This window comes from Sycon ciliatum, chromosome 10 (assembly GCF_964019385.1).
Source record: "Sycon ciliatum chromosome 10, ocSycCili1.1, whole genome shotgun sequence".
NCBI lineage: Eukaryota > Metazoa > Porifera > Calcarea > Leucosolenida > Sycettidae > Sycon > Sycon ciliatum.
In genome coordinates this window covers 8,280,925-8,296,228 of record NC_088652.1, presented here as the reverse complement: position 1 = coordinate 8,296,228, position 15,304 = coordinate 8,280,925, and the positions used below count along the sequence as shown (strand labels likewise).

The 15,304-nt window shown below is 44.8% G+C and overlaps 1 protein-coding gene and 1 non-coding gene across 2 annotated transcripts in view; one reads left to right on the top strand and one right to left on the bottom strand.

The window, feature by feature from the left end:
- The first annotated feature begins 5,947 nt into the window (after positions 1-5,947).
- On the top strand, positions 5,948-6,019 carry Trnas-uga (transfer RNA serine (anticodon UGA)). The gene has a single exon. It is a non-coding gene; the product is annotated as a tRNA-Ser (tRNA).
- Positions 6,020-9,330: 3,311 nt separating this feature from the next.
- LOC135825781 (adhesion G-protein coupled receptor D1-like) overlaps positions 9,331-15,304 on the bottom strand; it is a 23,311-nt gene continuing 17,337 nt past the window's right edge. Inside the window, exons 12-16 of the mRNA XM_065338403.1 lie at positions 13,738-13,838; positions 12,239-12,369; positions 11,459-11,736; positions 10,789-10,858; positions 9,331-10,509 (exon numbers count right to left, since the gene is read on the bottom strand). Coding sequence (XP_065194475.1) covers positions 9,990-10,509; positions 10,789-10,858; positions 11,459-11,736; positions 12,239-12,369; positions 13,738-13,838 — 1,100 coding nt within the window. The 3' untranslated portion in view covers positions 9,331-9,989. The remainder of the gene's footprint in view (positions 10,510-10,788; positions 10,859-11,458; positions 11,737-12,238; positions 12,370-13,737; positions 13,839-15,304) is intronic.

Here is a 15,304-nt window from a genome sequence, read left to right as displayed (position 1 = left end):
ATCAATGCCTAGGATACCCAGCGCACAGCGATAGCGTTGGCATCGAGCCGCCAACCATCGGTATGACCACACAATTTCTGTGGTGCTTCTGCTGGGGCGGAAACCGCTCTGTGTGTGGGTGCAACGAAGTTGTTGAAGTCCTTGTTGATCCTCCGCAGCACAATCAATGATAGAATCTTCCTGAGCGCTGTGAGTAAGACCGCGGGCCGTAGGTGAGCGACTGGTCCCCTTGATTTGCCAGGCCTTTGTAACGGAATATGTGACCCACTAACGATGCTGTTCAGGGGTAAAATTAGTGGCGGGCAATTCATCAGCCTTGCAAGCTGTTGAATGGTGCAATCCCAGCACAAGTTGCTATATCTAACATAGCTGTTCGCTAACATCGCTTCCGCGACGGGCAGGTCTGAGGTCTCAGGTTTACGTGTGCGTGTGTGTGTGTGTGTGTGCGTGCGTGTGTGTGCGTTTGTGTCTCTCCACTCTCCGTGTGTGTGCGTTTGTGTCTCTCCACTCTCCCGGGGAGACCCACGTGACCAGTTTTGTCAATGAGCAACAAGTGTGTGTGTGTGTGTGTGTGTGTGTGTGTGCGTGAACGTTTGTGTGTGCGCCGGCTAGTCCGGTTGGTGGGTGCACGTATGCCAGATCAGTGTTGGGACAACCCAAAGACATGCCTAAGATGATCACTGCCCATATGTAGCTGTTACAAGCTTGTTTGGACTCACTATTAGAGCTGGGAACAGATCACACGCCATGTAAACCTGCTACATGAACTTGTTGAACTACAGGCTCTCATGTACATGTACTCCCTCTTTCTCAATCTACCCCCCCCCCCCCCACCCGCTCCCCCTGTTCTTTCTCTTTCCCTCGTACTTCCATTACATTTTTATCTGGTGAGTCTAGAGCGTGAGGATGTCGAGACCAACTGGTCAACGGAGCGCCTGGCCCCCACCACCATAGCTGCTGCATGTTCCCATTGCATGTACCACGTGGATTTTGGTATAAAAACAAAAAAACCTTTTCCTTTCTACATTTATTATTGGCTCAACATCCGAGTTTCCAAAAACAAAACTCTATCTTGAAATTGTAATGAAAAAGTCCTTTTCAAAGTGTCATCTTCGGTTTGCTCAAACCTAGAACATACAGTGAACTTTGCACGGGGGCAGTTAACTTTGACATGAACCAGGAAGAGTGCATATCCAAGCCGATACATTATCGTTCATATTCATTATTATAGCAACTAAGCACTTACCGCCGAGGTTCTGTGTTGACACTTCATTGGCTGTCAGCAGCGTAAGGAGTGCTGCGATGACAATAACCCCTTTGGCAGATATCACCTGCCAATGAGTGTTAGGTCTCATTTTCTGGAGTCACCACGCATTTGGGTTATGGTCAACCGCTTATGCCTCTCGTCCGTAAGAAGAAGGAAACCGGTATTCTTGAAACGGCTGGTCGATTGCCAAAACTAAACGAAAGAAGCCCAGATACCGCTGTCTCTGGATTCCGTTATGATGGGAAGCAAACGGTGACTTGCCTACCTGCCTGTACCCGAGACCACCTTTGACGTGGAATAGTATCAATTCGCAACCCGAAGGAGATAACTGTCCAGTGATAAAGGAACGGATGGTGAGCATCAGATCGCTATGAAAATTAATATTATAAGAGCTCACAACCAAATGAGACAGAATCAAAGGAGGATATAATTATATGCTGTAGAGGACTGGTACAAAGCGTGGAGAAACGAGACCCCTTTTGGGCAAATACATGTAGATGGCAATTATCATGGGTTTGGAGTACATAAAAGTGCGTGAAATGCTTATAGATGAACCCTTTCGCGCAAGGCCAGACCATTTGTGAAGGAGTGGGAACCACATCCGCGCATGACGCAGCCAACAGCAGTCCCAGGGACTTTCGTTCCAAACGAGGAGCATGCAGAATTTCCAGAATGTGCGCGTCGCCCAGGGCATAGCTTGGTTCACCTACATCTACTGTAAGGTCGCAAGACCGAAGAAGCCCAGTGATAGATGTCGATTGCTGGATTGGAACGAAAAAGCTCCACGAGACCAGTGTTGGTGTGAACTTGATGTTACCACTATGCACTAATGATCTGAAACGGTAGTCAGGTGACAATCACTGTTTGAGGCCCAGGTGGCGACTATTCCGAAAACTCGTTATGCTCCATTTCATATTGCCAGGTGGCGTGCACTGCTAGCAAAACAATCCTGCCGGTAAAGGCATTCCAATCGCTCACAGTGCACTACCCATGTGCTCATTAAATGTTCCTGGCACTCTCTATGTGTCGCGTTCGTTGTCACCGAAGTTTGCATGGTTCTTGTTTTTGCTCGCACTGTACTAGTAATCAATCCATTTCGGGTTCTCCTCTATTTTCTGGTTCGTCATCAGTGGTCATTAGTGAATGAATAGGAATAGTAATGCGTATACCTCTGATAGGCTTCGCGACCGATTTGTGTTCGCGCTGCTTTCCGAATCTAAATGCTTTTGACGGCACGAGGTTCTCCAACTACCTCAGCATACAAATCCCGAATGTTAGTCATGGCGTTAATTATCATTACCATCTCAAATTATTACAGCATGCGACTGAGCTCCCGGCCATTGAAGGAAATGTTGAGTCACCCCCACCATTACACTGCGCTCTTAGCCGACTAGACCCTCGTGCACACAACCATCACCACTGCGAGGACACTTACACCTCAAATTGCTTGCCCGTAAAGTCGCGGATAAAAGCCGGGTTTGTATACAAGCACATCGCGGATAGAAGCCTGAAAATCAAACGGATCAAATGCATATAAGCCTGTCGCGCGTAGAAGCCTGGCTTCTATGCAAGCGCGGATCGGGTAGGTCAAGAGTGCATGCGCTATGTACAGTGCATAGTAAAACTGCCACCATACCGGTAGTCAGTGGTAGATCTACGCGTGTCGCGCGTAGAAGCCTGGCTTCTATGCAAGTATGGTGCATAATATAAGCATGGTTTGCATACAAGCCTGGTTTGCATTAAAGCCTGATGCAGAAAGCTGCCTATGTGCTTATAAGCCCAGCTTTTATCCGCGACTTTACGGTATACATGATTTGAGAGAGGTAGGTTGGTGGCGGCGGAAGCGCCCCCCCCCCCCCCCCATCTGTCCGTGGTGGTTTTCGTAAAGAAGTGCGGCGAACTAGCGACTGGTTCCAAATGTCACTATAGATTGGAGGTGTCCATTGAAATTTCATTTTTCAGGATGCTTATCGTTTCCGAGAGCGGACGCGACCGTCACGAAGGCCAAGCAGCGTGATCTGGGGACAGATGTAATTGTCCCGGAGGGTAACTCGTTTCAAAGAGGTTGAGTGCAGAATGGATGGATTAATTAAGGGATCCTGGCTGAACAAATACGACCAGAAGGTTGCCCACCTCCCGCATTCCCACGTACTACTAGATGGAGATGCTAGTGCTGCGAAGTGCAAATGACCCTCCTCGTCATCGCCCTCAGCGTCACTTATACATGTTACTACTCCATGTGCAAAACTGACTCGCGCTGCTGCCTGGTGCTCTGGATCTCGTCCAGACGAAGAGAACCCCGGTTACGTTTTTTGTAATACGTACAGGCTCAGTTCCAGTTTCCTTGGAATTTGAAAAGAGTTACCGAACATTAGGAAGCTGACTTTGATCCATTTCCCATCAAGAAATAGAACCAAAGCCCCCAGATACCGGGCGATAGCAGATATTAGCTCCAATCGGATATCGCACTAGCTGTGCTAGTACTCGTTAGAAACAATCCGAACTAGCGCACACACTGCACTGCATCATTTTGTACTGCGTTCAAGACTGGCGTCTTGCGCTTTGTTTTGCTGCGTAATCACAGGCGGCACCAGCCCGTTTTGCTGAAAAGAAAAAACTTATCTTGCTCGCCCTGTTGTGCTCTTTCAGACAACTGATCGTGCTTCAGCAGTGTTTATTTTTATTATTATTATTATTATTATTATTTGAAACTCGGATGTTGAGCCATAAATAAATGTAAAAGAGAAAAGGACATATGGATACGAGTTTAGAGTAACTCTCCATCACTGTAACATGATACTATATACAGTCAGACAGTGCAATAACTAGGCACAAAACTGACAGAGTACTGAGACATTCGACGTCCTGACACCTAACTTTAACACATCTCCGTAGCGCTAACCGACAGCCTTCCAACTTGGAAGGTTCAAGGTTATGGAAAGACCAAAGAGGGGAAGGCAAGCGCAACGAAAACGAGCAAAAGCTACAGTCCCAACGGAACAAAGAATGTCGATTGTTACTGGACGATGACGAGACCAGTACGATATTTGACAAAGCGGTCTAACTACAATTCGAAGCAGCAAAGCAGCACACCACCCAACTTGGGTGGGCCATAAATATCAAAGATAAGTAAAGAAAGGGAAGCTTTGCGAAAACGAATTGTACAAGCCGAAAGCCAAACTCCTACAGTACTCCTCATGCATGACATTGTGATGGACTAGTTGACTACAAAACAAGTTGTTTCACACGACATACGTTTCGCCGTATGGTTCGTGACGGCTCATCAGGTGTGCAATTTGAAACTCGGATGTTGAGCCATAAATAAATGTAAAAGAGAAAAGGACATATGGATACGAGTTTAGAGTAACTCTCCATCACTGTAACATGATACTATATACAGTCAGAAAGTGCAATAACTAGGCACAAAACTGACAGAGTACTGAGACATTCGACGTCCTGACACCTAACTTTAACACATCTCCGTAGCGCTAACCGACAGCCTTCCAACTTGGAAGGTTCAAGGTTATGGAAAGACCAAAGAGGGGAAGGCAAGCGCAACGAAGACGAGCAAAAGCTACAAAGCTTCCCTTTCTTTACTTATCTTTGATATTTATGACCCACCCAAGTTGGGTGGTGTGCTGCTTTGCTGCTTCGAATTGTAGTTAGACCGCTTTGTCAAATATCGTACTGGTCTCGTCATCGTCCAGTAACAATCGACATTCTTTGTTCCGTTGGGACTGTAGCTTTTGCTCGTTTTCGTTGCGCTTGCCTTCCCCTCTTTGGTCTTTCCATAACCTTGAACCTTCCAAGTTGGAAGGCTGTCGGTTAGCGCTACGGAGATGTGTTGAAGCTAGGTGTCAGGACGTCGAATGTTTCAGTACTCTGTCAGTTTTGTGCCTAGTTATTGCACTTTCTGACTGTATATAGTATCATGTTACAGTGATGGAGAGTTACTCTTAACTCGTATCCATATGTCTTTTTCTCTTCCACATTATTATTATTATTATTATTTGAAAAGGATTGGGAGAACTTCATATTCAAAGGATCAGTCGGGGAAGTGAACTGCCTGAAAAGAGAAAAAAACGCCAGACCCACCAGGACTCGAACCTGGGACCCTGCTTGTCATGAGCAATGCTCTAACCACTGAGCTATGCGACCAGGCTGAACCTAGAAGGCTCTGACAAGTTTTTCCTGGGGGAGGGAAAAAGACCCAAGTGCCATCAGTATGTGTGGCACGTGTTGTGAGCTGCCTTTGGAGTGAAAAACTTGTCAGCGCCTTCTAGGTTCAGCCTGGTCCCATAGCTCAGTGGTTAGAGCATTGCTCATGACAACCAGGGTCCCAGGTTCGAGTCCTGGTGGATCTGGCGTTTTTTTCTCTTTTCAGGCTGTTCACTTCCCCGACTGATCCTTTGAATATGAAGTTCTCCCAATCCTTTCCAAATTTAATCACTTTCTTTCACTTTCAGTGGGTCCAATGTTATTAGGCATTTTGCCTGTTTTGATTTCCACTATAAATAAAGTATACAACAACAACAACAACACCTCTGGTAGTTTCCAGAAACTGACCGTGGTTGGTCCCCTGGGGGAGGGAAAAAGACCCAAGTGCCATCAGTATGTATGGCACGTGTTGTGAGCTGCCTTTGGAGTGAAAAACTTGTCAGCGCCTTCTAGGTTCAGCCTGGTCCCATAGCTCAGTGGTTAGAGTATTGCTCTTGACAAGCAGGGTCCCAGGTTCGAGTCCTGGTGGGTCTGGCGTTTTTTTTCTCTTTTCAGGCAGTTCACTTCCCCGACTGATCCTTTGATTATTATTATATATTGTATCCATATGTCCTTTTCTCTTCTACATTTATTTATGGCGCAACATCCGAATTTCATTATTATTATTATTATTATTATTTGAGGGATTCCCCAAAGGCTGAAGCCTAAATCAAAGGGGTCTCCGAGAATAAATATACGTATACAATACGTGTAGAATAGGGTGCAATTTTTAAAAGGAAGAAAATATTAAGATAAAAAATATTAATGTGAAGAGGTTAATTTAGAAGTCTGAGTAAAAGCAAGCAAAAAGGGTACTGGTAAAGAAGGGGGGGGGGGTAATCAGGAAGTGAGAAAACCTCGAGGATGGAATCTATACCTGTGGAAATGGGACTTAACGTGCCGGCTAAATACACCACAGGTTTCAGATATCCTAATCTTTTCCACCATCCCTCCCTACTCGTTCGCCCGTATAATTATATTATTATTATTATTATTACAAAAGGCAGAAGAGAATAGAGACAGCCGGCTAGGTCATTGTTGTAACGCTGCGTTTCATGCACATAGCAAAGCTAAGGCAATCCTCAGACAACTGTTGTCTGAGGATTGCCTTAGCTTTGCTATGTGCATGAAACGCAGCGTTACAACAATGATCTAGCCGGCTGTATCTATTCTCTTCTGGATTTTGTGGTAATGCTCCATCCTTGTGGTGTTGAGCACTCTAGGCAATCTGGGAACTCTCGCTATTGTAATTATGATTATTATTATTATTGCATCATCGTCTCGTGGCAAGCAATACCAATATTGAATGAGAGAGGGGTGATAGCCAACCACGGCCAAGTCAACAAAAGAAAAGTAGTAGACATACATGTATAAGAAAGAAGAAAGAAAGAAGATAACTCAAGAGATACAAATTACACAGTGGCCCAGAACAAGTGAATACCTAGCGATAATGTTTTTTTAATAGATTCCACCGCAAGGTTATATGCTTGATGGCATTCCTGTAATACTTGAAGAATTCTTGATTGAGCTGCATACTTTTTGAATTACCTGTACAAGTGCCTGCGCTTGGATTTGCTAAGGTATATTTTCCTTGCTTATTTTCCTGGAGGGCTGGTAGAATTACTGATCCAGTTGCATTCTTTCGCCTTGTTGGACTCTCAACATAACACATACATCTGCTAACGTGACTATATCCTGTCTGGAATGTTGAGTGAAACTGTTAGATGAGTCCTAGAAATGTGATTGGATTAAGACTTCTAAGTATTTGCATTACCTCCATCTTCCAAGATAATAATAATTATTGTTTTCATGCGTTCATCGCTGTTTTGAGTCTTTTCAGCCTTGTGTCCTTTCGACACATCGGCCATGATCATTTTCTCCCTGATTCTTAGATAATTCATATTTTTCTGAGGCAGTTCTGTTTCTCTCACCAGAGCTTGCTTTCTCATGTTCGTGGATGGTTCGCTTGGTGTTGGATCCAATTCTTAGGTACGTGATAACTCTCTGTGCGCCATGTCAATGGTGTTAGATACTAGATACAGCGTACGCTGCTCTTCTTCAGTGTGCCTGTCTGTAACCGTGTAAGGAAAGTAGGCCTCTTTTACGGGCAAACAGAATACAATTGACAGTGGCATGGCGAATGATTAGAACACAACACCAAAAAATGAAAACAATTGTATGTGTGAAAAAAAGCTTAAAAAGAACTGTGTAAGTGACATGTTGGCTACCTCGCTGCTTGTGCTGGTGCTGGTGGTATGTCGTTGTTGTGTATGCGTGCATGTGTGTGTGTGTGTGTGTGTGTGTGTGTGCGTATGTGTGTGTGTGTCTGTGCTGTCTGTGTCATATTCATATGCGACCCTGGTGGTCACCGCCCTTGTGAGGTATGGATGGGTGCTGTGTGATTCCACAGCCAGTTGCTATGCCTGGTATAGCTCAACAATGATTATTCTGCTACCACATGTACATGTATGCATGGACTTGACTATGCATATTGTGTGGCCCAAGATGATAATACATTATTATTATTATTATTGTGTGCATCAGTATCAGGGCATTATGTCTCCTCATCTGCCAATACGTGTGTGCTTTCTGAAGGGGGGGAGGGTATCATTGCATGGGATGAGTAGAGTAGGGGTGTATACGGGTAGTCAGGTACCCGTTCTAGTCGGGTAGACGCCAGGTACAGAATAGTACCCGAAAACCCCAAGTCGCAGATTACATCAATTGCAGTTCACACGCAGGGCATGCGCTAAGGATTAAAATGTGCTCTGACACAATGTCCTGCCAGTTGCAAAATGGCCGGACATGTCCGGACATGCAAATTTTCTGCTGCTGCGTCGTCAAGTTTGCACAAGGCTCGAGCGATTGGCGCATACTCTATTGGGTTTCCGCTTGACTGCTCCTTGCCAAACAATGTCACCTCATGGCGATGAATTTCAGAAGCAGCATGATCTTTGAAGGCTGACGTTTTCAGGTTCCTTGAGCCAACGACGAAGGAGTCAGAAAAATTCTTGCTGCCGCGAATTTTATTAACAAGACGGGAACACATCTTACACTCCAAATTTTCGACAACGCTACGATCTGAGGTACTGCGCTCATAGCTCAGCCAAACAGAAGTTGAAAGCTCCCTATCATCCTCGGCGACCCACTTGTCACAAGTGGTCGTCTTGACTCCTCTGGGCTTCTTTCCCAGAGGAGCACCCGGATCAGCGGTGCTTGGCTTCCTCTTGCCAGACAACTAATGATTACGAGACAAAGAATTGATGTGCCTTTTCTTTTCTGCACTTTGCAAAAAAGTGAGCGGACACTTTGTCCGGATGTGCACAAAACATCCGGGAACTGACCGTAAACGGTCGGAAATTGTCCGATGTCCGACCGTTATTTCGCGCCCTGATTCACGGGTACAAATTCATCTAATACTCCGCATGTCTAACCAGCGTGTAAGGGAAGGGGTGCATTGTGGTGTTACCATGGAAACATTACCCGATCGGGTACATGTGCTACCGGAACCCGATACCCGAAGAAAATGCTACCCGACTCTGCACTAGGGTAGAGCATAGACACCAGGTCTCTCAGTGTGTGAATTGAACGCATCCCCATTTGGAATTGTAAGAGAGGGCAACCACCGTATCTCTGAGTCACCGATTACAGGGGGGGCAGCTATCAATGCAATACAAGTACGTTGAAGTACTGGTAACTATTTGCATTGATCCTGTGACTCCTGTCATTATTACTGTGATCAACATGCCCGCTAATTATTATTAATGTTTAGCTGCGGAAATACACCAGACAGGAACAGTTACAAGTAATGAAATGTAAAAATTTTGATTGGGAACACTCTGATCAGACCCATACAAAATGCTGTGCTAGAACACATGAAACGAGACAGAAATGAAACTTGCTGGTTAAGACAAGGCAACATTCAAAAAGAAAAACCTCACGTGCAGTATTATAATAATGTTTTTTAAAGCACGCCATGGGCATGGATATTTTTCATCTCGAATTCGATGTGAAGAAAATAAATGATGTTTGCACAAATGTATTGAAGCAAAGAAGATTATCATGGATGGTTGGTATGCTTGCGCATGTAAAAGAAGTGCAGCTAGAAGCCTGAGACAAAAGGTCGCACGAAAATTTAAAAAAATCATATCCAAGATAAACAAAACCCTCTGAGAGAGGAGGCAATGTAGTTTAAGCAATTTAGTTGTGCGAACGCGAGGCCATGTACCTGAACTCTGACTCTGACTGAACTCTGCACAACAAAGATATGAAATTTATTGCCGGAGTGCATGTACTGTATATCCAAGATCAGCTGACTGGTATGCCAACATGCAGTCGGAGGCCAAGCAGACGCAGTAACAGTTATGTAAGTACTTACTGATGTCCCATGGCCTGTAAGACCCAGCACTGGATATACTGGACTGGGCTCCGAGCAGTACCAGTGCACACTACACTGACTGTACTCTCAAACACTGCTACTGGTTGGCTGGGAAAGTGTCGCGGAGCTGCGTCGGCTGAACAGAGACAAACTGCGGATGTGATCCAGGACAAAGGAGGTAGGCGTGCTACTGGATCCATTCCCCTTGGACCCGCGGCGACGCTTTGTTGACAAGGCGGAAGAGGCGGTGGACGAGTGAACCGACTTGAGCAGTTCCTGACGAACGTCGGGGGATCGTGCCGTGTGGACGGCGAACATGAGGCAGCCTTGTGTGCTCACGAGCAGAGTAAAGATGTACTGCGTCGCAACAGTGTTACGGATCACAAGCAACACGCCGCTGAGCCAAGCCAGGCCAATCACCACCGACATGGATATTACCACGGTAACTAAGTTGATCTCGCGGCCCTGCTTCTGAGCGCCGAGGTTCTTGCGTACGTGGTACAGGTGCTTGGCAATACTGGTCAGCATGATGCAGTTAAACACCAGCATGCCACAGAGCGGTGTTACGACGGTGGTGTAAAATGTACTGTCATCCTTTAGCCAACAGCTGCACAGGCATAGAGAGGTAGAAATCATGACTTACACCTTGCCTTGTACAAGTGCGTACATGTCCATTTTTTAAAGAACGCTATAATCTATCATACAGCATGTGTAGCTATTTCGCATGTACATAATGCACAGACTCACACACACACACACACGCACATATACACACACGCCAACACACACACACGCACACACACATGCACGCACACACGCTCATGAACGCACGCACACACAAACACACACACACATACACACACAGAATACTAAGTCCACCACTCACAGCTTTTCCGAACCGTAGGCGTCAAGTCTTGTTATGCCAGCTGGAAAAACAACGATGATGAATGGGGTACCTGTGGGGGAAAACAAGGAAAGCAAAAGAACGGAGGTAGGCCAGTTCTTAGTTCAAATAGTGCAGCCATTTTCAGTTGTGCTTGGACCAATAACGACACAATGGCCCAGCTTATTTACTAGTCTGTGGCTATGTAGTGTGGGCAGACTGCCGTGCCATATTCCCTGTGCAGAGTTACATATTTCGGGGGTATTGGCTCTTGATAAACAAATGTACGATCAGCGAGTAAATCTCTCACGCCATCTGCCATCTAGTATCAGGCCAGAACGCTTAAAACATACAATGTAATTGTCATTATTCACAGGGATACGGTACGGTCACCACGGTAATGAGTGTACCACTTTTGCTCCAGGTACCACTGATCTAGGCGCTAAATTTCGACAATATTCGGCGCAGCCACCCCTTCCTCACAAGCAAATTGTACTTCAGATGGCTGACCATAATACACCGAAATACCTTCCGACGCGCCTGATTCAACTCATGTCATTTAACCACTAGTCACATGTCAATGTCATTATTATAACTCGAAGAAAGTTAATCCATGGTCATGTGACAACGGGAATTCCCCCATCTTTTAATGCTCAGTCTTAGATAGGCTTACCGTAGGCAAGGGCATAGACTAGGCGTACAGTGCGCTGGTCATGTTTTGTCTTCACAATGATCAGGTACAGGTGTACCGCCGCCGCTGCCATCAAGCCGAACACCACGAGCAAGCTGAGGTGCATTAGCACGGCCAGTGCCGTGCACAGGCTGCCCTTCTCCGCGCTGAGCGCATTCTCGTCTCGTCCCTGCATCACGAGCAGAACTAGAACGGTATTCAGGATGAGTGCCAGCGATAGCTGCAGTGCTGTCTGCTGGAACGGCTTGGTGCGAAGCTTCCTGCAAGGTGGCACAGAAACAGTCAGTGTAAGGTTCACAAATCAAGTGTTGTCTACTGGTGTTACAGAAATCTATGGTCATAAACCAAGACCATCTTTCATTGGAACACAAGCAGTTTTAGAGACTCAGTACCACTAATTCATTCTCGCGAAACTAAAGCTGCACCGGAGTACAAGCTGCACCGGAGTACAAGCTGCACCGGAGTACAAGCTGCACCGGAGTACAAGCTGCACTCGAGTACAAGCTGCACCGGAGTACAAGCTGCACCGGAGTACAAGCTGCACCCAGCTTTGTCCTGATATATAGATATCTTCCCTATTTTATCACCGTTTATTTGACCATGTTAGTGGAAGTCGGACTTTTTTTGGGGTGAATTACTGGTGCTATAAGTGCGACTTATACTCCCAAAAATGCGGTGTGTGTAACATACATTTTATAAGGCTCCTGGAGATACGAATTTGACCAAAGTGTCATGCAGCATGTCTCTGATTTACTGTCTTACTTGAAGGAGAGAATAATGACAACGGTGGCCAGAAGGCAGATGATGCTCAGCGCGCTGCCTACGAATGTAATGATCGTCAGGGCTCTGCCTGCGTTGCCATGGCCACCAGATGTGATGACATCATCACGAACCTGCGTGTACATAGTGCATAGAGCATAGTGCATAGTACATAGTGCATAGTGCATAGTGCATAGTGCATAGTGCATAGTGCATAGTGCATAGTGCATAGTGCATAGTGCATAGTGTATAGTACATAGTGCATAGTGCATAGTGCATAGTGCATAGTGCATAGTGCATAGTGCATAGTGTATAGTGTATAGTGCATAGTGCATAGTGCATAGTGCATAGTGCATAGTGTATAGTGCATATTGCATAGTGCATAGTGCATAGTGTATAGTGTATAGTACATAGTGCATAGTGTATAGTGCATAGTGCATAGTGCATAGTGCATAGTGTATAGTGCATAGTGCATAGTGCATAGTGCATAGTGTATAGTGCATAGTGCATAGTGCATAGTGTTTAGTGTATAGTGCATAGTGCATAGTACATAGTACATAGTGCATAAAAGCCAGAGTATACGAAACCCAGAGTGTGCACCTCGGATGGGTTGCTGTCACGGCGAAATTCCGCAATTACTTCATTTTAGTGATGTTGTGCGTGCAAGCAGGATTCAAGCCGGTCTCTCTCTGCACCACTGCAGGTCAGTTTTACGCACTACACCACTTCCCACCTCAGATCTGCACCAAAACATGATGTAATCGCGGAATTTGGCCATAGAGAAATAGTCAGAAGCTGCAGACTCTTGGTTTCATGTACACTTGATGGAGGAAAGGTCGACTGGCACACATAATTATACAAAAACAGATCATTTCTACACTGAGCTAACAGCTACACTACCGAACACGTTGACCGCAGCATTGCCAAATATTCCACATAAAATACAAAGTAGGAGCAGCTTGGCAGTAATTGTTGCAACCTACATGCACAGGTCGGTGGAGTTCAATGGGCCCCACCACCACACTCCATTATTCACCCCAGTGTCTGGAGATATGTGGATTTTGTAGAAAAAAGAAGAAAAACCCAGTAAAACATACCCTAAGAAGACACTTTCGGCCTTAGTGCAGCGGAAACAGCCCTGACGTGACAGGACTCCGTTTTATGCAAGTTCAAAGAACAGCACGTCAGTGTATGAATATGTGTCTGGTCAATACAGGATTCCGCTTGGCACAGGGTCCCGCAAACAGTATTATAATATGCATCTTTACTAGGTGATGGCTATACAGCTAGTGAGGAGTTATATTTAGCCACTTGCATTTTTTTTAGCTCCCTCTCTTGCCTATACCCGCTGAGAACCAGAGAGATACCGAAACGATCTCGACCACTTATGAGTTGTGTATCCAGTCCCAACACTACAGAAGACACAATCGTGCCGCGTTCAGTCTGAACTAATCCAACGGACTATTTCGAGACTAGAAGCACAATCAATAGCCACCACTTACGAACAGCAGGGCGAAGTTGGTCAAGTGATCGCATTCGCAGCTTGTCATTCCTGGATTTTTGCCGGATGAGATGGCCCGACAGCCATCCTGCCTCCATGATTCTGAACACATAGCCAAAGATAACAAGAGAAAATCATCAGTGCAAGGATTTCAACCGATTGACCTTTCCGCATCCTTTTAAGAAATCCACCAACCTTTTAAAAGGATCAAAGTGCGGATCGCAACACGTGGCAAATGCGCTTCATACCAAACTTGGTGTTCGATGCTCTAATCCTACGGAAGGTTAGTGTGAGTGGTCAAGATTGGGACAGGAACAGTCCCCTAGCCCTACCAAGTTGAAATACTAAGCTTCCATGACACCAATTATTTTAATAATAATATTTTAATAATATTAATATGGCAATAAGCAGGACGAGCTGAAGCGACATGTGGACTACTTTATTAACAATGTAAGCGATGGAGACGATGCAAGAAACAACCTAAAGGGTAAGGAAAAATACATGTAAGAAGAAAAAGGGCAATGGAAAAAAAAGATGGTGTGCGCGTGAGTCGAGATTGTGTGCGTCCGTCTCGTAATAACAAGTCTTCAGTATACAATCATTTGGTTTCTAGTACTGACTGTTGTCGTACTTATTCTGATTCCTGTTTTTCTGTTTTGTGCCGTGCTCGTCATGGTTATCTTTTGCAGTTACAAGTTTTGGAAGCTGTTTGTCAGCGCATTCATAAGCCGAATTTGTGTGTCCAGAAAGATAGTGTTATTACCCTAAAATTGTTCAAATAATGTTCTGTTGTGTAGTGTGGCAACGTTGTTGCCACTTGTGCCTAAATGTGTTTTGTCACCTTCTTGTTTATTATTGTTATTATTATCATTCGTTCTCACTTTTTTTGTTTTTGTTTTTTGTTGCTGATACACACTTGTCACGCTTAGTTCTTACTTGTATACCCTTGTTTTCTGCACACTTTTGTGAGAAATCGCACCTCGATATTCTAGTGCTGTCATTGTATCGTGTCACCCTACCTTGATTGCTATATTATTTCCTTTGTTCTCATTTTGTTCTTTAGTACAACGGTGATTCCTGAAGAGTGTTGTACGAAAACTTGTTCGAATCATCTTTTTTTTCCATTGCCCTTTTTCTTCTTACATGTATTTTTCCTTACCCTTTAGGTTGTTTCTTGCATCGTCTCCATCGCTTACATTGTTAATAAAGTAGTCCACATGTCGCTTCAGCTCGTCCTACTTATTGCCATATTAAAATTATTGTCTCCTCGTCGAATTTTTAATAATATTAAAATATTATTATTATTTGAAAGTAGGACGGAGGCAGAAAATATTACAAAAAATGTATTATCTACGCATGCATCTACGCAAGAGTCACCACCAGCCAATTAGGACATGTGTCAAAGTATTGAACGTTTTCGTTCCCTTCTTGTCAAAATACTACAGAGAATGATGGAAATAAGCTAAAAGACTACAACTATAAGGAAAAGAAGTTCAGAAATATATCACTCCAATTATGTGTAGAAGTGACACGAAAAAATAGATGTGAAGAATCAAGAAAACAGCATG